At 37.0% G+C, this 25404-nt stretch overlaps 1 protein-coding gene across 3 annotated transcripts in view; it reads left to right on the top strand.

Moving 5' to 3' along the window:
* Window positions 1-25404, top strand: part of SMCHD1 (structural maintenance of chromosomes flexible hinge domain containing 1) — a 190011-nt gene that overhangs the window by 43510 nt on the left and 121097 nt on the right. For all 3 annotated transcript variants that reach the window (XM_064294699.1, XM_064294697.1, XM_064294698.1), the window contains 5 exons: window positions 491-652; window positions 5687-5769; window positions 6420-6550; window positions 23423-23537; window positions 23655-23774. In XM_064294699.1, coding sequence (XP_064150769.1) covers window positions 491-652; window positions 5687-5769; window positions 6420-6550; window positions 23423-23537; window positions 23655-23774 — 611 coding nt within the window. The remainder of the gene's footprint in view (window positions 1-490; window positions 653-5686; window positions 5770-6419; window positions 6551-23422; window positions 23538-23654; window positions 23775-25404) is intronic.

Below are 25404 nucleotides of genomic sequence, written 5' to 3'. Positions count from 1 at the left end.
TGGGAAAATAGTTGATAACAGCTGTGGCTACAGAAGATGAGACCTTGCCCAACACCTCGCACAGATCCTTTGTTTAGGTCCTTAAAAAACTAATTCTCCACACCTACTTGGATTCTTTCATTATCTTTTTTTTTTTAATTTTTAAAAAATCTAATTAGTTACAAAGACCTGTCATGTTTTCATGCCTCATTTCTTTTGAATTTAACCAGCCTTCTCTATTCATGTTAATACCACTCTAATCCAAATTTTCATCTGATCTGTTGTGATAGTTTAACTTAATAAGAATTGAGTATTTCACATAAATGGATGTGTTTGGGCCCATTCCATGGTACCCTTAGCAAAACACAACTGAATTTGTAGATAGCTCCATTGTTTTGAGATTTGCCTATGCCATCTTTAAAAATAATTCATAGGTACAGTTTGCAAAATTGTAAGTTCATTGAGTTTCTGGTGTTAGCCTAGCACTTAGGATTTTACCTCTTGATTGCAGATGAAACTGTTAAAGACGGAGTCACTCTCTACTTGTTGCAGTCAGTCAATCAGTTACTACTGTCAGCTACAAAAGAACGAATTGACTTCCTACCTCACTATGACACACTGGTTAAAAGTGGCATGTATGAATATTATGCAAGTGAAGGACAAAATCCTTTGCGTAAGTATTCCATCCATACTAATTTTGGTGAACTATTACTCTTCTTTATCCCTTAGTTTCTTGTCCCATTCTTTCAGTTTTCATAAATTCTCTCATTCTACTTTATGAGAAGACAGTGTCCACTCATTGCAAGCTTTCGTACCCCAACCTCTTCATCACTATGTATTTCTTTTTCTACTTAAGTCATTTTACTTCAAAGTAAAGATACCTGTTTTTTAAAGCTAGCCTAGTACTAGAATTCATTCTTTTACACCTCATGAGGGTCTCATGCCTACATGTCTTTTCATCTCCCGTATACGCCCCTTTCCTGATTTGTTCTTCTTGGCGTCCTATAAACCTCTCCCAAATTGAGAAAATATTTGCTTTACCTTGTGTACTTATATAGCTGAACTGCACAAGTAAGTAGTGTTCTTGTCTCCATTTCTTTGTCATTTCGTTCCACCTTTACTACTTGTCACTGGACTGTTTGCTAGATCTTTACAAATTAGTCAGTTTACCCACTCACTCTTCCCTCTCTGGACCTTGCCAAAATGTTTAATACTGCTTAGATGTTCACTATAAACGTTCTTATTAGAAATATTTCTTATCATTGTAATCGTTTGTGGGAAATTTTAGGAAGCATAGACATGCAAAAAGAACATAACGAACATTTGCATCTCTACCACCCAGTTATACTGTATTTTTATGCAAATAACGCCGTCCCCCAACAAGATATTTTCATAAGCATACTATGCTAATACATAAAAAAATGTATTGGCATAGCGGTGCTTATAAAAATACCTTGAGAGAGGAGAGGGCTTGGTTGGCAAACAAATACAGAAGGTGTGTGTTTGCATTAAAATGCGGTAACCACCACAGACGCTTCAGTGTTTACCCTTCAGACCTTTTCGTATTGTTTTTTTTCTTTAGATGGTTTTATTCTGTGCATACTTTTTTACCCTTTTTTTTAGCTTAAAAATAAAAGGAACATCTTTCTATGTCAATATATGTTTTCAGTTGTATTTAGGTAACAATTTATTTGAACAGTTGTCTCCTATTATTAGATGTTGTCATCTGTCTTGCCCCATCTTTCCTCTGCTGGCTTGTTTAATCTCTTTTATATCTCAAAAGTTACAGTCTACACTAATTCTGCCTCATCAACATGACAAAGACAACCCATTCGGAAATGGGATTATAACCATAGGCTAGAGGTTAGGATTTATAACACATATTTTGGGAGGATGTAATTCAATCCATAGCAGACATTAAGGTTGTTTTCAGTGATTTTATTGTTACAAATGACTGAATATTTTTGTGATTAAATTTTCGTGCACGTTCTTTCCTTAACTATTACTACTGCTTTTACTGCTGTCAGCTGCAGTGCCTGGCACTGTACCAAGTGCCCTGTACACGTTACTTCACTTAATCCTTAATCCTGTTTGGTAGGTAATGTAATTAACTCTATTTTGCAGAAGAAACTGATGCTAAGAGATTTTAAGTAGCTTGCCAAAGGACACACTGCTAATAAGCAGTGGGGCAGGATTTGAACCCTAGCAGTGTGAGTTCAAAGCTTGAACTCTTAATAGTGCGTTTATTACTTCCTACATTGTTCTCTTTGTACAACCAAGCTCGTGTTTCTCCCATCTTAAAAATCTTATCACTTACCCCAACAGTCTGTCCAATCGTTTTGCTTCCTTTTACAGCAAAACTCAGAAGAACTTTCTGTGTTCACTCTCTGGAGTGCCTCTCCTCCTCCTGTTCTATCCTGCTCACTTGGACGTGGTGTTTCCCAACCACTGTACTATACTTACTTTTTGCAGGGTCACCAGTGACTAACTCCAGTGATCAATTTTCAGTTCTCATTCAATTATGGCATCCTTTGACACTTCTTCCTCTTTGATACACTTTCTTCACTTGGCTTTTGAGAGACGCACTCTCTTGATTTTCCTCCTATCTCGCTGGCTGCCCTCGTCCCTCTTATACCACCTTGTTAATGTTGAAATGCCTCATGGCTTAACCGTTGGTACTTCGTCTTCTCTCTCACTTCTTCACTTGGTGGTCCCATTCATTCTCATAGCTTTAAATACCACCTTTGTCACAGTGACTCACAAGTGGAGATGGTGAGAAACAGTCATTTTAAATTAAATATTGAAAATAGTGCCAGACTTCTCTCCTGAATTCCAATTTTGTCTACCCAGCTGCCCATGTGGGATCTTCACTGTGTATAAAACAGGAACCCTGATCTCTTTACTCAGTCCTATACTGCTCATGGTTTTCCTCATCTCAGATGATCACTTCATCCTTCCAATTGCTCAGGCCAAATTGATTCTTCTTTGTCTCATGCCTCACATTCAGTTTGTCAGGAAATCCTATTAACACTATCTTAAGTGTTCATCTAGAAATGACCATTTCTCACAGCCTCCATTGCTGCGACTTGGTCTGAGGTGCTATCATATCTTACCTGGATTATACAGTGGCCTCTTGACTGGTCTCTTTCTCTCCATCCCTGCCTGCATAGGGACTGATAAGTAGATTGTGTCAGTCCTCTGTTGAAAACATCTATGACTCCCATTTTCACTTTTGCCAAAGTCTTTATAAGTACCTAAAAGGCCTTAGCAATCCTGCTTTGTACCTCCCTGACCACACTGCCACACTGGCCTCCTTGCTATTCCTCCAACTTGCCAGTCATAGTCTTAGCTTCAGACCCCCTGCTGGAATGCTCTTCCGGCAGATAGCCCCTTGTCTCATTCCCTCACCTCATTCAGGTCTTTTTTATCTTATACCTTCTCAACAAAGCTTACCTTGATCACCTTATTTAAAATTGCAACTCTATGCCCCCTATGCCCTACCTGCAGTTTGATCCCTTTTCCCTGCTGTTCTTCTCCATAGCATATATTGTTCTCAGGCATTGTAGAATTTACTCATTTATTATGATTATACATAATTTCTTGTCTTCCTCCGCTAGAATATTAAGTGCACAAAAACAGAATTTTTGTCTGTGTTGCCTAGTTTCTAGAACAATGCCTGGCACATCATAGGTTCTTAAATGTTTGAATATTGGATTAATTTTACTCTTTCTTTGGAGATAAATTTCTAAGTGTGCAGTTGTGGAGACAGAGGATATATTTGTATCTAAGACTTTTGATATAGGCTGTTTAATTACCTTCCAGATTGGTCATACCGGTTTTCATTCCCACTGTCATTATATGAATAAGGTAATCACTGTTTATACTCTTGGCATGATTTCTGTGACTTGACTCTACATTCTTGATCTTTCTTTACCTCTGTTTTTTTTTGCCTTCGGTGTTGCTTCTGATTCTTCTTGACCATCTGCCTGGTGGATGTTTTGTCAGCTCATACTGATCATTTCTTTTTGTGCTTTTCTCTTAGTGAGCTGATTCAAGCCTGAACTATTATATCTATGCCACTGAAGCACAAATCTTTATCTCTGGCTGTCTTTATTATTTAAATTAAGCATGGAATCTGCTGTCTTCCTAGGAAGTGCCTCTGCTCATTCAGCTTGATAGGGCACAGTATCTAAAACTGAATTTTTGTTTCCTCCCCTATAAATTTTCCCTTGATGGGAAATATTAACATTTACTCAGCATCCTGAAGGCAAAAATTTAAAACCATGTTTGACTTTTTTTTCTCTTTTCTTTTTTTTTCTCATTCAGCAATTTATACACAAATTGTTTTGTGACATGGGTTGCAGTCCCTGCAGTGTGTCAAAACACTCCTCCCTTCCACACCCTAATTCCTCTTTTCCACCCATCCATGTTTCCTGTCCCTGCCTTGTCATCATTGCTTCTGGGCAGGAGTTGCCCTTTTGAACTAAGAAGCATGTTCCTCACTCAACTATGTTATTGTTTGTTTTATAGACCTGTCTAGTCTTTGGCTGAAGGGTATCTCCTTTTTTTAATCTAATCAGATATTAAGTTCTATTCAAATCTTGCTTCTATGTTTCACTTAAGTCTCTTTTCCTCCCATTTCCTACTATGTCCCTTCTCCATTTTCTAGAGTATTACCCTTAGCCAGATCCTTGTACATATCTGATTTGTTATAGCTCCCTTCTCACTAGTTTAACAAAACTGATATCACCACCCTTAAGTGCTAAAGGTGAGTGCACTCTGCCGGAGTGCTACCTTGCAGAATAATTACAGCTTTAGTTGGGTTAAGCTTCAGTAGAAGTAAGTGACATAAATTTGGCATGTTACCCTTTCTTTTCAGCTAAGGGAATAAAAGCAGGAAATAATTTGAATAGCGAGCTTGAAGAAAGGAGAGCATTGGTTAGTGCGGAGCCAGTGAGAAACAATGTCAGCTTGGTTGCGTGGTGGGGAATCAGTAGCAGTTCTGTCAGTGAAGCAGATGCGTTCAGCTGTCTGACGGGTTTCTGTTAGTCATAAGAATTCTATATCTAAGTTAGCTTTTAAGAGACACTTTTAGAATTGCTTCTTATATGCCCCATACTTCTAAATGTGCCCAGTTTTGACTTCTGCATGATATAATTTCATACCACAGACCACTACTTGATTTGATTGTTATGGCCTTCTGTTTATCTCCTGTGTCTGTATGTCTGTCTTTAGTTGTAAACTCCTTGAAGCCAGGAATCATGGCTGGCTGACTCTTGCCGTATATAGCCATACAAGTAGTGCTTGATGACTGCTTTTTTATGCTGGTGGTGATTGGCGATGATAACCTTTATTAAGTATTGTATCATTAGGATGGAAATCCTGGTGATGTAGTGGTTAAGTGCTACGGCTGCTAACCAAAAGGTTGGCAGTTCGAATCCACCAGGTGCTCCTGGGAAACTCTATGGGGCAGTTCTACTCTGTCCTGTATGGTCGCTATGAGTTGGAATCGACTCAACAGCAACGGGTTTGGTTTTTTTGTTAAATGTTTGTTTTATCGTTAGGATCAGGATAATACTTTAATTCTAGCTCTTTGGAAAATAAAAGTGATGGCTTAAGGTAGTTGAGCGTTTCTTCTACTTTGAACTTTTATATGAAGTATTTGGAAGGGAAAAGTTAAGCAATAACATTTTTCATTCTCTTCCAGCATTTGCTCTGGCAGAATTAATTGACAATTCATTGTCTGCTACTTCTCGTAACAATGGCATAAGAAGAATACAGATCAAACTGGTAAGAAAAGAATACTCAAAAGCAGTTTAACTTTTTCTTTCATAAAAGTAGTGTAGATTTGTTTGAGAAAAATTAGAAAATAAAAGCAGAAATAATTATCTGATGTCTCTTTATCCATTGGTAAAATTTTTTCATGGGTCCTTCCTTTTTTTCTGTGCATACATCTTTGCATGTATGTGTGATCATATTGTACATTTTGTAGTCTACTTTCCCTTAGCAGTCCATTGTAGACATTTCCAAATCATTAATGTATTGCAGTATTGTATTGCATTCCTGCAGAACGGTTTATTGGCTGTATTATAAATTGTGTAGTCAGTCTTCTGTTGTTGAACATTTAGATTTTTCCTGTATTTTTTGCCATCGTAAGCAATGCTCGGATGATGGACAGCCTTACAGGTCTTTGTGCATATTTTTTTACTAATTCCTTAAGTTAAATTCTGAGAAATGACGTTTCTAGGCTAATGAGCATGTAGAATCCTAAGGCTTTTGAAACATATAGCTGAAGAGTCTTTCAGAAAGCTGTGTTAATTTACATTTCCACCAGTAATGTTTGAGGGAGGCCATTAAATCTCTTTATTATGCTTAACGTTTCATGTTTTTCATACTGGTTTGACTTTTCCTGTCTTCATAAACTTATTTTGTTTTCGTAGCTTTTTGATGAAGCACAAGGAAAACCTGCCATTGCAGTGATAGATAATGGAAGAGGAATGACCTCTAAACAGCTAAACAACTGGGCAGTGTATAGATTGTCAAAATTTACAAGGCAAGGTGACTTTGAAAGGTTAGAAAACCTTATTCATTGTTTTTTTTTTTTTTTGCTTTTTTTATGGGCAGTTGTGTGTTTTAATAAAGATAAACCTTTAGATGCCTTTAGATTGACATTACATGGGAGTGTTTGATGTTATAAGTGTATACATTATAGAATTTTTATCATCAATACTTAGAAACAAGTAAAGCTACATAATATGATGCCCTTTCATTGAACAGTTCTTTTTGCATTTCCTGAGCTTTGCAGGGATTAATTTTGATATGTTGAGTACTTCGGAGCTTTTCCCCTTTTCCATTTTAAGTTTGATGAAAGCTATGTAGCCTCTAGAACAGTAGAATGGTTTCATAATTGCCTTCAGAAATCACCTGATGCCACTTGCAAAATGTATAAAGAACTATGTAGATTCTGCGGAACACACTGTTGCTCTACTTTCAGGGCTCTGTGTTGCAAAACATTAACAGCTATTAAGGAATAGAATCTAGTTGTAAGTTTTGTATCAGAATATGATTATAGAAAATATCCTGTGAATGTCATAGGAGAAATAAAATATGCTGAAAGCTGTCAGGGATATAAAGATTTAGGTCCTTGGGGAATTAGCTGAATTCTAGTAAAAATGGTGACTGAGCAGTAGTCTTTTAATGTTTTTAAATGTGTCATATACTTTCATATCACGTTCTTGGAAATAACCTGTGGGCATTCTTTTTAAATAGTTGTGTTTATTCATTATTCTGTTTTGCCCTTTGCTGTGTCAAGGAGCATCAGCCAAGTTTAAGGATCAATATCAGTAACTATAGTTATTATAGTTAGCTAATTTGCCTTCCCATTTCTAAAATTTTGGCTGCTTCAGAAGTTTCATGGGGTTGTAAAGCCTTACCGTGCTGTGTTGAGAGGTGGTAGAGTTTAGAACAAGGGCTCTGGAATCATTTGGCCTGGTTTGAATCCTAGCCTTGCCACTTACTGGTTGTGTAACATTGGTTAAGGTACTTTCCCTTCTCTGTGTTTCAGCTTCTATATCTGTAAAATAGGACTAATACCTCATAAAGTTTGTGAAGACCAAATGAGTTAGTTCATGTAAAATCCTTAGATCAGAGTCTGGCATACAGTAAGAAATCAGTAAATATGAACTATCATTATTACTTCTTGTTCTTGATCTCAGATTCCTCTATAGCCATTGTTTTTCACTATTTTACGGGCACATGCTGTTTCCAAAAATGTATAAAATAGCCACAGAGAAGGCAAAAACCACCGTCTTTTAAAGTCTAAACATAGGGTTTAGCATACGATAGATTAAAATATTAGATCGTAGACTAGACAAAGTCAGGAAAAGATTAGATAAATCAATGGGAAGAGTGGAAAGAAATTAAGAGTGTCTAACTTTATTAAAATAAATTCAGATCTTAACTGGATTAATGGAGCGCTGACCCTGAATTTTCACTAGGTCTTAGCACAACACCAACTTTTAAACTTAACCCAAATGTTTGGGAGGTTTGTTCAGTTTCTGGTAAAAATCTGCCTGTTGCTGGTTTGGGTCTAGCTTCATAGCTATTGTGTCCGTAAACAATCAGCCATCGTTATAGCTGTTATGTACTTGCACTGCCTTCCAGTGCAGGACTGTCCCTTGACCCACTCCAGTTTCTGTTACCATCAAATGCTCTACCCTCCTTTCTGCTGCAGCTGCTTCTCTGGAAAAAATTATCACTTGCTTTACTGGTTCCAGTTTAGCCTTTTCTGAATGCAAAAAAGAATGCCAACAGATTCTTCTCAGTCATAGAAAGCAGGCTACGGAAGAGAAGGAGGGATACCCTACGAGGACAGAACAGCTGATAGATAGTCTTTGCCTGTAGTTTATGTTCTAGAGGAGAGGGAATCAAAAGTAAACACCAAAAAAGCCATTTACAAGCATTTCAGTTATTGATTATTACTGCAAAGAAAAAACAGTAATATGGTAGAGCGTGACGGCAATCTCCTTTAGCTAACGTGGTTGGTGAAAAGGCCTCTTTGAGAAGGTTATGTTTGAGTTGAGGCCTGAATGATTAGGAGGAAGCAGTGGAATGGAAGATCTGGGGAAAGAGTATCCCAGGTACAAGGAAAACCAACAAAGGCTAAGATCCTGAAATTGCGACAGGCTTGTTTTATTTGAGGGGCGGAAAGAAGACAAGCATGGTTGGAGCTTAGTATATGAAGGAGAGAGTGAAGGGAGATGAGGTCAGTGCCTAATTTGGCAATATTGTTCATAGTGCTGATTCACCTGGGAACTACCCCCTCTCCCCACCGTTTTTAGTTTGAAAAATTTCAAACAACAGATAAGCTGAATGAACAGTACTAGGACCCATATATCCTTTACCTAAATTCATCAGTTGCCATATTTGTTACCCATGTATCCACACAGATACACATGCCACTGTGGGTATGTGTGCGCACATGTACGCCTGCATATACCTACTTTCTTTTCCTGAATCAATCGAAAGTAAGTTGCAGGCTTCTTGACGTTTTATTCCTAAACACTGTACCGTGTATCTCCTGAGAACAAAGACAGTCTCATAAATAACCATAATACCATTGTTCACAACCAAGAAATTTATCATTGATAAGATCATGTCTAATAGAAATATAATGCGTATATTCAGATTGGAAACCCTAGTGGCGTATTTGTTAAGTGCTACAGCTGCTAACCAAAGGGTCGGCAGTTCAAATCCTCCAGGCACTTCTTGGAAACTCTATGGGGCAGTTCTACTCTGTCCTGTAGGGTCGCTACGAGTCAGAATCGACTTGACAGCACTGGGTGTGGTTTTTTTCTCTTTGGGTTTTTTATATTCAGATTTTTTTCCTGTTATATCTCTCTAGTCTCTTATTCTATGGTCGTTCCTCACTTTTGTGTCTTTTATGACATTGTCATTTTTGTAGCATTCAGGCTACTTTCTTATAGAATTTCCATAGCCTGGATCTGAGTGTTACTGTTGTTTTCTTCATCATTTTCTTAGGAACATATGCAAACATACAGAAGAGTTGAAATTCTACTGTAAATACCCATATACTCACACCTAGATTCTAGCATTGACCTTGCAATTCCACTGCTAAGAATATACCAAAGGGACTTGAAAGCAGTGATGCCAGCCGACATATGTATGCCAGTGTGCATTGCAGCACTATTCACGATAACCAAGAGGTGGAAACAACCTAAGTGCTTATCAATGGATGACTAAATAAACAAAATGTGGTATATACATACAGTGGAATACTACTCATCTAGAAAGAGATGGAGCTTGAAGACATTATACTAAGTGAAATAAGTCAATCACAAAAGGATGAATATTGTATAACCTGACTTATATAAAAAGGCAAGAACAGGAAAAGTTTATTAGTGGTTAGCAGGGGCAGAAGGGAGGGGAAGGAGGGGATTGCATGTGGAGCACTGAGTTTCTGTTTATGGTGATGGAAGATTCCCATTAGTTAAGGGAAATGGTTGCATAGCTGATTAATGTAATTGATGTCAATAAGTTGAATTGGCAAATATTGTATAAGATACATTTTCAACAGTAACAACAAAAAAGAGCAGCTGCTTAGGCTGCTTATGTGCAACCAAACACCTCGTAGGATTTGGTTCCTTGGTTTGGAGACCTAGGGTCATGGTTTCGTGAGTCATTCCAGTTAATTGGCCTAATATTGTGTTGAGTGCTTCTGTTCTACTTCCTAATTAGTTGCATAGTGCCTGGTATCGTAAAAGCTTGCAAATGGCCATCCAAAGTATAAGAATTGGTCTCTAGGCACTGGAGCAACACAAGAAGGAGAGTCAGGAACAGGAGGTGGAAATGGAATGCGTGGCAAATTGCCTCCATAAACATCTCCCTCCTTTGTCAGGAGACAAGAACTGGATGGTGCCCGGCTACCATTACTGAACATTTTGATCAAAGATTCTATCGAATAATCCTGATCAAAAGGGGGAAAATCAGAAGAGAATTTCAAATTCTTATGGAAGCCATAATTTCTAGAGCTATGGAGTCTGGAAACTCTTGACCTGAGATAATATTTAAACCTTAAACCAAAAATATCTTCTGAATTTTTCTTTAAACCAAACTACAGTTCAGCTTAACTAGTAAAAAATAATGTCTGCCTTGAGCATTGTGATGTTTTAAGAACTGTTTATATGGGATCAAATTGACAACAGTTACATGAAAGATTAGATAGGAAACTTTAGGGGTAGTGAGTTTATATTATTGAGGGAGGAACAGTTTGGAAAAGGAGGGTGAGAATGGTTGCACAACGTGAGGAATGTAATCAATGTCACTGAATTATACATGTAGAAATTGTTGAATGGTATATGTTCTACTGTGTACATTTTCAACAACAACAGTAATAAAATAACAAAACAAGCCAAAAACTGATGTCCTCATTTGGACTTCTGACTTTCAAAACTGTGAGAAAATATATTATTGTTGTTTAAAGCCAAAAAGGAAACCCTGGTGGCATAGTGGTTAAGTGCTACGGCTGCTAACCAAAAGATTGGCAGTTCAAATCCACCCAGGCGCTCCTTGGAAGCTCTACAGGGCAGTTCTACTCTGTCCTCTAGGGTCGCTATGAGTCACAATCAACTCAACGGTAGTGGGTTTTTGGTTTTGTTTTTAAAGCCAAAAAAAAAAAAGAAAGAAAAAAACACCCTGCAAGTAGAGGTTCCCAGAGAATTGCCAGACAGGGCAAATGATGACAGTTCTCTTGGGAGAGGCTTTTGGGGAATTCTAAACCTCTTGTTTCCCCTGCAATAACTATTAGATTGCTAGTGTTCACTATTTGTGGAGCCATGTGCTTTCAAGGGTCCCATGGAGTTGGTGAGAGGGAAATGGGATAAGAGAGGGAAATGGGGTAGGGGAAGTTAAAATGCCACAAAGCTTGCTGTTCTTACAAGATTCCATTGTGTTTCTTAAGTAAACGCTGCTTGGATTATTGTAAGCCTTTGGTTAATTTGGAGAGGTTTGAAAAAGTTTATTTTGACCATTTTCACCCCAGTTCAGTTATTTTTGTGCTTCAACAGATTTTCAGAGGTTTGTCATTCTGGAAGTGCTCACTCTATTTGCTCATTTTTGACAAATGCATATACCTGTGTAACCCAGACCCCTATCATGATATAGAACATTATATGAACCCAGAAAATTCTCTCATAACTCAGACACTGTTATAATCATTGTCTTAGAATTATATTGGATACCTGGAACATAATTCTAATCTTATGTGATCATTTATTTTGTGGAGGAAAGAAGTATGATATTAGTTCAGTCAGCGGGATGATCATAATTCAGGCATGTTATCTTTGGGTATTACCTGTTAATTCTGTTGAATCCTCTGCCCTTAAGTTCATGAGGTGGGAAGAGGGAAATTTTCTGCTTTATACAAACAGGCCAATTCCAAAATCACTTCCGCATTTTAGGTATCTGTTAGAGCACCCCCCCACTCCTGGTACCAAATTCTGTCTTAGTTATCTAGTGCTGCTATAACAGAAATACTACAAGTGGATGGCTTTAACAAACAAATTTATTTTCTTACAGTTAGGAGAGTAGAAGTCTGAATTCAATGTACCGGCTCTAGGTGAAGGCTTTTTCTCTGTTGACTCTGGAGAAAGGCCCTTTTGTCTCCAGCTTCTGATTCCTGGTTTCTTGGAGATCTCCACGTGTGTTTCCTTTTTTCTCTTTTGTTGCAGATGAGTACAGGTCAATAGTTGTGTCTTAGATGGCTGCTCGAAAGCTTTTAAGACCCCAGATGCTACTCACAAAGCTAGAATGTTAAGCATTGTCTTTATGAACTATGTTTTGCCAGTTAACCAAGTTCTCCCACGACACTATGGTCCTAAGCCTTCAAACCCAGTAAAACAATCCCGCGAGGTGTTCACGTCTAGGTAGCACCCATAACTGTGCCTCTGATGTGCTTTATTATAGATAAGAATAAATATGCAGTACACACAAATGTGTATATGTTGTTGTTTTTAGGTGCTGTTGAGTCGGTTCCAATTCATAGCGACCCTGCATACCACAGAACGAAACACTGCCCGGTGCTGCACCATGTTCACAATCGTTGTTATGTTTGAGCCCATTGTTGGCAGCCAGTGTGTCAGTCCATCTCGTTGAGGGTCGGTTTTCCTCTTTTCTGCTGACCCTGTATTTTACCAAGCATGATGTCCTTCTCCAGGGACTGATCCCTCCTGACAACGTGTCCAGAGTATGTAAGACACAGTCTCGCCATCCTTGCTTCTAAGGAGCATTCTGGTTGTACTTCTTCCAAGACAGATTTGTTTGTTCTTTTGGCAGTCCATGGTATATTCAGTATACTTCACCAGCACCACAATTCAAAGGCATCAGTTCTTCCTCAGTCTTCCTTATTCCTTGTCCAGCTTTTGCATACATATGATGCAATTGAAAATACCATGGCTTGGGTCAGGCATACCTTAGTCTTCAAGGTAGGTGACATCTTTGCTTTTCAACACTTTAAAGAGGTCCTTTGCAGCAGATTTGCCCAGTGCAGTGTGCAGTGTGTCTTTTGATTTGACTGCTGCTTCCCTGAGTGTTAATTGTGGGTCCAAGTAAAATGAAATCCTTGACAACCTCAGTCTTTTCTCCATTTATCATGATGTTGGTTATTGGTCCAGTTGTGAGGATTTTTGTTTTCTTTATGTTGAGGTGTAATCCATACTGAAGGCTATCTATGATCTTTGATCTTCATCAGTAAGTTCTTAAAGTCCTCTTCATTTTTATCAAGCAAGGTTGTGTCATCTACATAACGCAGGTTGCTAATGAGTCTTCCTCCAATCTTGTTGTCCTGTTCTTCACATAGTTCAGCTTCTCCGATTATTTGCTTAGCATACAGATTGAATAGGTATATATATGCCTAGAGATAAACACCTATGCATATACACTGTTATACTCACATATGCCTTCTTATACACATACATGCATACATATTAAACTGTGTAACCATACACATTTTTTATTACTGTTCCAAAATTGTGTATGTTATAACATTTATGAAAATCATCTATTGTGTACTTCTTAGTGTCATAATTTACCTTGGTCAGCTTGTGCAGACTTCGCCCATATTCGGTATTGCCTTTTCCATTGCCAACAATAACAAGTGTCCTGGTGGCATAGTGGTTAAGAGTTTGGCTACTGACCAAAAAGGTTGGCAGTTTGAATCCTCCAGATGCCCCTTGGAAACTCTATGGAGCAGTTCTACTCTGTCCTATAGGGTTGCTATGGGTCGGGATCAACTCAATGCAATGGGTTTGTTTGTTTTGTTTTATTTTACTATCTAGAAAATAATTCCCCTTCTTTCCCTTTCCCTTCCCTGGTAACCACCAAAGAACGTTGCTTTCCGTATGTATACCTATTCTTGTCTTTTTACAAAAGTCAGACCGTACAACATTTTTTCTTTTCTGATTGACTTATTTCACTCAGCATTATGTCCTCTTTATTTATCCATGTTAAATTTAGAGAGCTCATTCTCTTTATTTATCCATGTTATATTTAGAGAGCTCATTATTATTCTTTATAGCTATGTAGTATTCCATTGTATGTATGTACCAAAATTCATTTGCTCATTTACCTGTTGATGGGCACTTAGGTTGTTTCCATCTTTTTGCTATTGTGAATAATACTGCAGTTGACATAGGTATCGTATGTCTATTTCTTTCACTGCATTAGATCTCTAGGGCATATAACTTGGAGTGGGATTGATGGATCATAAGGTATTTCTATTTCTAGGTTTTTGAGGAAGCACCATACCATTTTCCATAGTGGTTGTACCATTTTACAATTGCACCAGCAGTATATAAGAGTTCCAGTCTCCCCACAACCTGGCCAGCGTGTGTCTTTTTCTGGCTTTAATATTTTTTATATCTCAAACCTTCTCGTGATGAATTTTCTCAGCTTTAGTGTATTTTAAAAAGTCTTTATTTCCCTACTGTTTGAAGGATTTTTACTGAGTATAGAAATTTAGATAACTTTCTAAGAAATTTCAGTATCTTAAAGATGTTACTCCACCTACTACTGGCTTGCATAATTTATGATGAGAAGTTTCCTGTCATCCTTAAATCTTTGTACCTTAGTATATGTCTGTTTTTTGTGATGGCTTCTAAGATTCCTTGTAATCTGGTATGTGTGTGTGTGTTGTTTGAGATTGGGTTTGCATACGTATTGGTTGTGTGTTTGTGTTTGTCCTATGTGGGGATCATATGTGTGTACTTGCATGTTGTGTTGATATTTTGTGTGTGTGCATGCATAGTGTGAGTGGGGTATCTTGTGTATATATGGGGTACTTTGTGTATACATCTTTGCTGTGTGGGGAGGCATTTTATGTGTGAGGTACAGGGACAGTGTTTTTGTGTTTTTATTGTTTGATGTTAGTTTGTGTCTGTGTGTTGTATGGAGTGAGTTAGCGTGTGGATATGTTGTTCAGTGGTGGTTTTGTGTGTTTTAAGTGGGCAGTTTTTTGGTGTGCACTGCTGTTTTTTAGGTCTAGTGTTACAGTGTAACCTGGTCAGTTTTGTCCATTTACATTTGAGTATTGATATATAGGATTGGTACTTTTTCTACCAATTAAAATATTTTTATTCATCCCATTCTTTTTTGTATTTCTGTCGTTATATTTTTGCCTTTGTAAAAAATTCCTTGCAGTTTTTTTGCAGTTGCTCTGTTTTCTGTTTGTTTTGTTTTTCTCTTTAATTGTTATGGAATTTATGGATTTTCTGGTTGTCTTTGAAATTTTGAAGTGACTATTTGACCCTAGCTGTCAAGTTTAAAAGTACTTCACTGTCCCGAAATTAAGGACTTTGGAACACATTAGTTGTCATCACTCCCTTCTTGAATTAATACTTTTGTTGTCTAATATTTAAATTCTGACTTTAGAAATCCCACAATTTATACACATCAGTTTTTCCCAACCAGGCCACTTAAGAAAAAAATCATATACATACTACATTTTAAAATTACCTTTGAGAGTACTTTATTATGGTATCCTCCTGTATGTCAAATTGTGCTTGTAAGAACATTTCTTTAGAGCAGGTCTCTTTGTGGTAGATTTCCTTAATTTTTACCTATAAATTCTTATTTATCCCTATTTCACAATTCTAGGCTGACAGATTTTCCCTGGGTACTTTGGAGCTAATACTCCACTGTCTTTTACTGTTGGTGTAAAAGTCTCCTATCCTGTTTTATCTATTAGCCTGTTTACTAGTTCTTCTGTTCATTTTAGATGTTGACTACAATGTGGATTTGTTTTTTTTTTTTAATTCTCTGTGGGCCCTTTTGGTCTTCATGGATCTGTGGAGCCATATTTTTTATTGGCTCGAGAATATTTACAACCGTTATCTATTCCCTCCTCTCTTTCTAGAACTACATTTAAACTTGTGTAAGATTTATTTCACTGTTTCATATCTTTTAACTCCACTTTGGTATTTTCCATCTCCTTTTGTTTCTTATGGTTAAGTTCTTTGAATATATCTTATAGTTATCTAATTCTGTCACTATTGGTGATTTGAGTGTGAAAGCTGGAAAAAAGAAAAAGGGTCCATAGTAGGAAAATATGACTTTAGTGACAGAAATGACGCCGGAGGTTGCATGATAGAATTTTGGAAGACCAAGGACTTATTCGTCATAGGTACCTTTTTTCAACAACATAAACAGCGACTGTACACACGGACCTCACTGGATGGAATACACAGGAACCAAATTGACTATATTTGTGGAAAGAGGTGATGGAAAAGCTCAATATCATCAGTCAGAACAATGCCAGGGAACAGACCATCACTTGCTCCTCTGCAAGTTGAAATTGAAGCTGAAGAAAAGTAAAATAAGTCCATGAGAACAAAAAAAAAAAAAAAAACTTAAGTATTCCCACGTGAATTTAGAGACCATCTCAAGAATAGATTTGACGCATTGAACACTAATGATCAAAGACCAGAGGAGTTGTGAGATGACGTCAAGAATATCATAAGAAAGCAAAAGGTCATTAAAAGACGGGACAGAAAGAAAAGGCCAAAATGGATGTCAGAAGAGACTCTGGAACTTGGTCTTGAATGTAGAGTAGCTAAAGTGAAAGGAAGAAATGATGAAGTAAAAGAGCTGAACAGAAGATTTCAAAGGGCTGCTTGAGAAGACAAAAAAAAGTATTGTAATGAAATGTGTAAAGACTTGGAGTTAGAGAACAAAAGGGAAGAACATGCTTGACATTTCTCAAACTGAACGAACAGAAGTAAAAATTTATGACTCAAGTTGCAATTTTGAAGGATTGTAGGGGGAAATGATGAAAGATGTAGGAAACATCAAAAGAAGACGGGAAGAATACACAGTCACTGTTATAAGAATAATAGGTTAACCTTGAACCATTTCAGGAGATAGCATATGATCAAGAACCTTGAAGGAAGAGTCGAAGCTACACTGAAGGGAGTGGCGAAAAACAAGGCTAGGAAATAGATGGAATACCAATTGGAACGTTTCACCAAACAGAGGCAGCACTGGAGGTGCTTAGTTGTCTATGCCAAGAAATCTGGAAGACCTGGCCATATTTGTGCCCATTCCAAAGAAAAGTGATCCAACAGAATGCAGAAATTACTGAACAATACCATTAATATCACATGCAAGTAAAATTTTGCTGAAGATAATTAAAAAACTGTTGTAGCAGTACATCTACAGGGAACTGCCAGAAGTTCAAGGCGAATACAGAAAAAGACGTGGAACGAGGCATATCATTTCTGAAGTCAGAAGGATCTTGGCTGAAAGCAGAGAATACCAGAAAGTTGTTTATCTGTGTTAAATTGACTGTGTAAAGGCATTCACCTGTGTGGATCATAACAAATTATAGATAGCGTTGTGAAAAACGGGAATCCCAGAACACTTAATTGTTCTCCTGGGGAACTTGTATATAGACCAAGAGGCAGTTGATCAAACAGAACAAGGGAATACTGCATGGTTTAAAATCAATAAAGGTATGTGTCAGGATTATAGCCTTTCACCATACTTACTCAATCTGTATGCTGAGCAAATAATCTGAGATTCTGGACTATATGAAGGAGAAGACAGCATCAGGATTGGAGGAAGACCCATTAACAACCTGTGATACAAGATGACACAACTTGCTTGCTGAAAGCAAAGAAGACTTGAAGCGCCTACTGATGAAGAACCAGCCTTCAGTATGGATCACATCTTAACATAAAGAAAGAAAAAATCCTCACAACTGGACCAGTAAGGAACATCGTGATAAATGGAGGACATATTGAAGTTGTCAAGGATTTCATTATACTTGGATCCACAATCAACACCCATGGAAGCAGCAGTCAAGAAACCAAAGGACGTATTGCAATGGGCAAGTCTGCTGCAAAAGACTGCTTTAAAATGTTGAAAAGCAAAGATGTCACTTTGAAGACTAATGTGTGCCTGACCTAAGCCATGATATTTTCAGTCACCACATATGCATGAGGCCCTGGTGGTGCAGTGGTTACGTGTTTTGCTGCTGATCAAAAGACCTGCATTTCAAATCCACTAGCCACTCCTTGGAAACCCTATGGGACAGTTCTGCTCAGTCCTATGGCGTCATTATGAGTTGGAATTGACTTGACAGCAACGGATTTGTTTTTTTTGTTTGTTTTTTTCCCATATGCATGGTAAAGCTGGACAGTGAATAAGGAGTACCAAACAATTGATGCCTTTAAATTATGGTGCTGGTGAAGAATATTGAATATACCATGGACTCCAGCAGAATGAACAAATCTGTCTTGTGAGAAGTATAGCATGAATGCTCCTTGGAAATGAGGATGGTGAGACTTCATCATACTTGGTACGGTATAGGGTCAGCGATAAAGGAGAAGACCCTCAACGAGATAGATTGACTCAGTGGCTACGATAGGGGGCTCAAACATAGCAATGACTGTGAGGATGGCACAGGACCATGCAGTCTTTCGTTCTGTTGTACATAGGTTCGTTATGAGTTGGAACCAACTTGCAGACACTTAACAACAGTAAGAACAAGAACATGTCACAGTTGCTCTTTAACCTTTCCATTGAGTTTAATAATGGTTCAAGCATTAGCCACAATTCTATTTCTTTCTTTTTTTTAATATTTTCTACATGTGCCATTTAGTAACATTGATTACAAATATTCAAGTTGTTTAACCATTCTCACCCTACTTTTCTGAGTTGTTCCTCCCCCATAAACCATAAACTCAGTGCCCCCTAAGTTTCCCATCTAATCCTTTGAATCACTGTTGTCGATCTGATCCCTTATAGATGGATGGTTCTTAAAAGAGCATAATGCTCAAGGCCAAACCTTTTTTTACTATATAAACTAAATTACTGTTTGATTTTGAGAAGATGTTAGGGGGTATTTTTAGTATAAGGTCTAAAGGTTTTCTCAGGGCAATAGCTTCAGAGGTTCATCCGCCCTCCATGGCTCCAGGAAGTCTGGATTCCATGAGAACTTTAAATCTCGTTCTGCATTTTCCACCTTTTGATCAGAATTCTTCTATAGAATTTTGTTCAAAATGTTCAGTAATGATAGCTGGGCACCATCCAGTTCTTCTGGTCTCCTGGCAAAGAGGCAGTTATTCATGGAGGTAATTAGCCCCACGTTCCATATCTTTCTCCTATTCCTGACTGTTTCTTCTTCGGGTGAATTGTTGTGTTTTGGATTGCCACTTGGAAGCTTTTTAGGCCTCAGGCACTATGCAACAAACTAGGAGGTAGAACAGAAGTACAAAACACATCATTAGGCCAATTAAGTTCCTGTGAAATGAGGACTCTAATCCCCCAAACCAAGGAACCAAAAATCTGATGAGGTAGTTGGTTGTAGATAAGCAGTTTCAGCAGCTATTCTTTTTTTTTTTTTGTAAATATATCTATCACACAATTTTTGCCAGTTCAGCTTTTTGCAGGTGTACAATTTATTGACAGTAATTACAGTAATTGACTGTGCAACCCTGCTCTTAATCAGTGCAATTTTTCCATCACCGTTAACCCCCCTTTCCCTCCTCCCGCCCACTCCTGGTAATCTCTGATAAACTTTGGTCTCTATACGTTTGCCTTCCCTTGTCTTTTTATATAAGTGAAGTCATACAATGTTTGTCCTTTTCTGATGGGCTTACTTCGCTAAACATACTGTCTTTAACCTCCATCCTCACTGTAGCATGTATCAAGACTTCATTTGTCCTACTGGCTGAGTAGTATTGTATTGTATGTACCACATTTTGCTTATCCATTTATCTGTTGATAGGCATTTAGATCGTTTCCACCTTTTTGGCTGTTGTGAATAGTGCTGCAGTGAACATTGGTGTACAGGTTTCTTTCTGAGTCTCTGCTTTCAAGTCTTTTGAGTATAAACCTAGGAGTAGTAGTGCTGGGTTATATGATAGTTTTATTTTTAATTTTTTGAGGAACTTCCACACCATTTTCTACAGTAGCTGTACCATTTTGCATTCTCACTAGGATTCCAATTTCCCCATATCCTCTCCAACATTTATTTCTGTTTTTTTTTTTTTTTTGTCTTAGCCATCCTAGCGGGAATGAAATGGTATCTTATTGTGTTTTTTATTTACATCTCTCTGATGGCTAATGATGCAGAGCATCTTTTCATGTGATTGGTGGCCTATTGAATGCCCTCTTTAGTGAAATGTCTATTCAAGTCTTTTGTCCATATGATTCCATTGTCCTTTTGTTGTTGTCAAAGTTTTATATATGTTTTATTAGATTCTTATCAGATATATAGTTTCCAAAGATATTCTCCCAGTCACTAGCTTGTTTTTTCACTTTTTTGGTAAAGTCTTTTGATAACGAAAGTTCTTAATTTTAATGAGATCCCATTATTTTGTCTTTTGTTGTGCTTTTGTTATCATATTAGATAATCCATTGTTGAAACTAGTCCTGACAGTATTGCCACTACTTATTCTTCTAAGAATTTTATGATTTTAGTTTGCACACTTAGGTCCTCCATCCATTTGGAATTTATTGTTGTGAGACATGGATCCTGTTTCATTTTTCTGCATACGGAAATCCAATTTTTCCAACACCATTTATTGAAGAGACTCTTCTTTCTTCATCAAATGGATTTAACATCCTTGTCAAAAATCAGTTGATCATAGATGTGTGGGTTTATTTCTGGACTCTCAGTTCTGTTCCATTGGTCTATGTGTCTGTTGTTTTGCTAGTACCAAGCTGTTTTGATTACTGCAGCTGTGTAGCGTGTTTTAAAATCAGGAAGTGGGAGTCGTCCTACTTTGTTCTTCTCTTTCCACATTGTTTAAGCCATTCGGGGCTTCTTGCCATTCCGTATAAAGTTGAGGATTGATTTTTCTATTTCTGTAGAGAAGGCTGTTGGAATTTTTATTGGAATTGTGTTAAATCTGTAGATCACTTTGGGTAGCATTGACATCTTAACAATATGAAGTCTTCTAATCCATGAACATGGAACACTTTTCCGTTTATTTAAGTCTTCTTGAGTCTGTTTTATGGGGCAGTTCTACTCTGTCCTATAAGTTGCTATGAGTTGGAATTGACTCGACGGCAGTGGGTTTGGTTTGGTTTTAGTTTATAGTTTTCACTGTATAAGTCCTTCATATCCCTGGTTAGATTTATTCATAGGTATTTTATTCTCTTAGATGCTATTGTAAATGGATTGTTTCCCTAATTCCCTTTCAGATTTCTCATTGCTGATGTATAGAAAACCAACTGATTTTTGTTGACCTTGGATCCTATCACTTTGCTAAATTCTTCTATTAGTTCTAAAAGTTTTCTTGTGGACTCCTTTGGATTTTCTATATATAGGTTCATTTCATCCATGAATAGAGATAATTTTACTCCTCCTTTTCCAATCTGGATATGTTTTATTTCTTTTTCTTGTCTTATTGCTCTGGCTAGGACTTTAATACAATATTGAACAGTAGTGGGAACAGGCACTCTTGTTCCCAATTTCAAGGGGAAAACTCTCAGTCTTTCTCCAAGTAGAATGTTGACTGTTGGCTTTTCATATATACTCTGAATCATATTGAGGTATTTACCTTCTATTCCAATCTTCTTTAGGGTTTTCATCAAGAAAGGGTATTGGATTTCATCAAAAGTTTTTTCTGCATCCCCTGAAATGATCATGTGGTTCTTTTGCTTTGTTCTATTGATGTGGTGTATTACCTTGATTGATTTTCTAATGTTGATCCATCCCTGCATTCCTGGGATAAATCCCACTTGGTCATGGTGTATGACTCTTAATATGCTGTTGGATTCTGTTTGCTAGCGTTTTGTTGAGAATTTTTACGTGTATATTCATAAGAGATACTGGCTTATAGTTTTTTTTTTCTTGCGGTGTCTTTGTCTGGTTTGTGTATCAGGGTTACGTTTGCTTCTTGGGATGAATTATGGAGTATTCCTTCCTTCTCTGTCTCTTGGAAGAGTTTAAACAGAATTGGTGTCAATTCTTCTCTAAATGCTTGATAGAATTCCCCAGTGAAGACATCTGGTCCATGACTTTTTTGTTGGGAGGTTTTTGATCACGAATTTGATGTCTTCACTTGTTATGGGTCTGTTGAGACTTTCTATTTCCATTTGAGTCAATATGAGTAGGTTGTATGCTTCTGTGAATTTGTCCTTTTCATCTAGGTTATGAACAGTTGTTCATAATATTCTGTCATAATTCTCTTCTATTGTTGGTAAGTTGTAATGTCCCCTTTTTCATTTTGATTATTTTCATCTTTTCTCTTTTGATTTCATCCTTGACCCTTTGGGTGATTTACTAGTGTGTTGTTTAATTTCAGTATGTTTGTGTATTTTCCAGGTTTTTTTCTGTTAACTGATTTCTAGCTTCACACTCCTGTGTCCAGAGAGAAGATACTTTGTATGATTTCAATCTTTTTTAAGTTTATGAAGACTTGCTTTGTGTGCTAAAATGTCATCTGTCCTGGAGAATGATCACGTGCACTGGAGTAGAATGTATATTGTGCTGTTTTGGGGTGGAATGTTCTGTATATGTCTCTTAAGTCTAGTTGGTTTGTAGTATCATTCAGTTCCTCTGTTTCCTTGTTGATCTTTTCTCTAGATCTTCTGTCCAGTATTGAAAGTGATGTATTGAAGTCTCCAGCTATTATTGTATAGTACTATCTTGTTCTCCCTTCAGTTCTGTTCGCTTTATGTATGTAGGTGCCTCGATGTTGGCTGTGTATGTATTTGATTGTTAAATCTTCTTAATTAATTGACCCATTCATTCACTATATTATATCCATCTTTATCTCTTCCGACGAATTTTATCTTAAAGTCTATTTTGTCTGATATTAAGATTGCCACCCAGCTCTCTTCTGGTTATTATTGGCATGGAATATTTTTGGTTTCTTTCTGATTGTGGGAAATGCTGTCCTTGGAGACCCTGTCTATATTTTGAGAGACCTGTGATGCCTCTTCTCCAGAATGTTGTTATTGGTGCAGTGGGAGGTTCTTCCAGAGCTCTTTGTCTGTAACGATATATGGAAATAAGAATTCCTTTTGATATGTTCCCTGTTATTCTTTAGATAATATTTTAGCACGTTTTGAGGTAGCGTACTTTTTTGAATAGAAGGTTCTAGAGACAGAGGGATTTATAAGGACAATTTTTTTAGTCCATTTTGCTGGGAGATTTTCTGATTTAGTAGGGCGGGGCCCAGGAATTTACATTTCTTAAGAGTTCCCAGGTGATGCCAGCTCACTTGGGGATTGTACTTTCATAACCCTTACAGTAAGTGATGTTTGACTTTGAGCTCTGATGCTTTCACTTTTGAATAGGGCTGTTACCTGGCTTGGGATCATTTTACTGATGCTTAATAAAAATGCTTTAAAACTTACCTTTGGTGCCTGAGTAGCTTGTTTAAAATCACTGCATTAATGTAATGTTTTATTTTAGTGATCATTCAGGATATGTTCGTCCAGTACCAGTGCCACGCAGCTTAAATAGTGATATTTCCTATTTTGGTGTTGGCGGCAAGCAGGCTGTTTTCTTTGTTGGCCAGTCAGCCAGAGTAAGTAAAAAGATTTCTTATAAATGAAAATTGATCAAAATATTTTGAGATCATGTCTAAATTAACGAATCAGTTTAACTATTAGGAATTTTTAAAGTATTATTTTTACTATAACAGATGATAAGCAAACCTGCAGATTCCCAAGATGTTCATGAACTTCTGCTTTCTAAAGAAGATTTTGAGAAGAAGGAGAAAAATAAAGAGGCGATATACAGTGGATATATTAGAAACAGAAAGGTACAATACATTTAACTCAATAATGTAAATTTATTCCTTTGGACAGTTGATATGACACACAGTTTTTCCTAGTGTCTATTTAAGATACCAGTATTGGTGCTTTATTAAAAACTTGAGGTAATTCTCAAAATAAATTATTTTTTAAAATATTATTTTGAGCTTTTTGAGGATTTTTTTCTGATTCTAAAAGGAATTGTAAAAGGTCTTACAGGAAAGTATAAAGAAAATATAAATAGTCCCAAATGCCAGAGAAAAATACTAATAACGTTTTGGTGGATTTCCTTCACGTCTAACTATTTTGACTATATATTTATTAAAGTTTTGATCTCACGTTATTTCAGTTAACATTTTGAATATTTCCCGCATTGTAGAATTTTTTGGTGCACAGCATATATTTTAGTGGCTTCATAATATTCCTGTGGGTGATATGCTGTAGCTTAACTATTCTGTTGAACACTTAACCTATTTCCAGGATTTTACTATAATTACAAAGACCAAAATAAACCAAACCCAGCGCCGTCAAGTTGATTCTGGCTCATAGTGACCCTGTTTATAGAGACATTGCAGTGAATATCTTTGCATAAAATTTTACCTGAGCCGCAAATGATTTTTCTTAGAATGTCGTTAGTTGCCATCAAGTCGTTTCTGATCATGGGAAACCCAACGCATTACAGAGTAGTACTGCCTCATAGGGTTTTCTAGGCTGTAATATTTACAGAAACAGATCGCCAGCCCTTTTCTTCTGTGATGTCGCTGGGTGGGTTCAAATCACCAACTTTCAGGTTTGTAGTTGAGTGCAAACCATTTGTGCCACCTAGGAGATAGTTAAAGTTTTAATAACTGTGGTAATGAATTTGAATTATTTAAATGTTCCTGGTATGTATTACAAAATTGATTTTCTGAAGTTGAGCTACAAATCAAATACATTCCCAACAACAGTATATGAAAGTAACTATTTTGCACAACTAACAGGCACCTTCTATGTTTACCAACCACGCCCCCTCCTGCAAGGTATTTTTATAGGCTCCACTATGCTAACTTATTTTTTTTCACAGCAACATGAAAAAAAAATTGACATAGTGGTGCTTATGAAAATACCTCATCGGGGGAGGACACAGTTGGCATACAAATGTAGAAAGTACACGTTATTTGCTTAAAAATACAGTATCTGAAGAGAAAAAAAAAGCAGCAAGATATTAGCAGTTTCGTAGGTGAAAATAATGCCTTTTCTTTCATTCCTAGTGGGCTGAATGTTTTTTTATATTTTATCTTCATGTGTATTAGCCATTTTTATTATCTAATTTAACGTTCGCCTCTGTCCAGGAAATTACTTTTGTTGATCTACTTTTTTTGTCATTTAAACTTGTTGCGTTTGTTTAACAGTTTACATATATTGGTGGATTTACATAAAAGTATCTTCAAACTAATTTCATCTTATCTTACCATCACAAAGCACTATAAAGCTTATTGGCAGAAATGTTTGTCGTATTAAAACTGATGGAAGAGGATTTGAGAATTTAAATAATTTTTAAAACTGTATAGATATGATAAAACTTAGAACTAGGATCTCTTGTATCTTAATTTTCGTATCAACTTTTCCTATATTTTATGCTTAGTTTTTTCCAACAAA

The sequence above is a fragment of the Loxodonta africana genome, chromosome 11 (assembly GCF_030014295.1).
Source record: "Loxodonta africana isolate mLoxAfr1 chromosome 11, mLoxAfr1.hap2, whole genome shotgun sequence".
In the NCBI taxonomy this organism is placed as follows: domain Eukaryota; kingdom Metazoa; phylum Chordata; class Mammalia; order Proboscidea; family Elephantidae; genus Loxodonta; species Loxodonta africana.
Note: the sequence above shows the minus strand (reverse complement) of the source record. Positions and strands in the feature narration are given on the sequence as shown.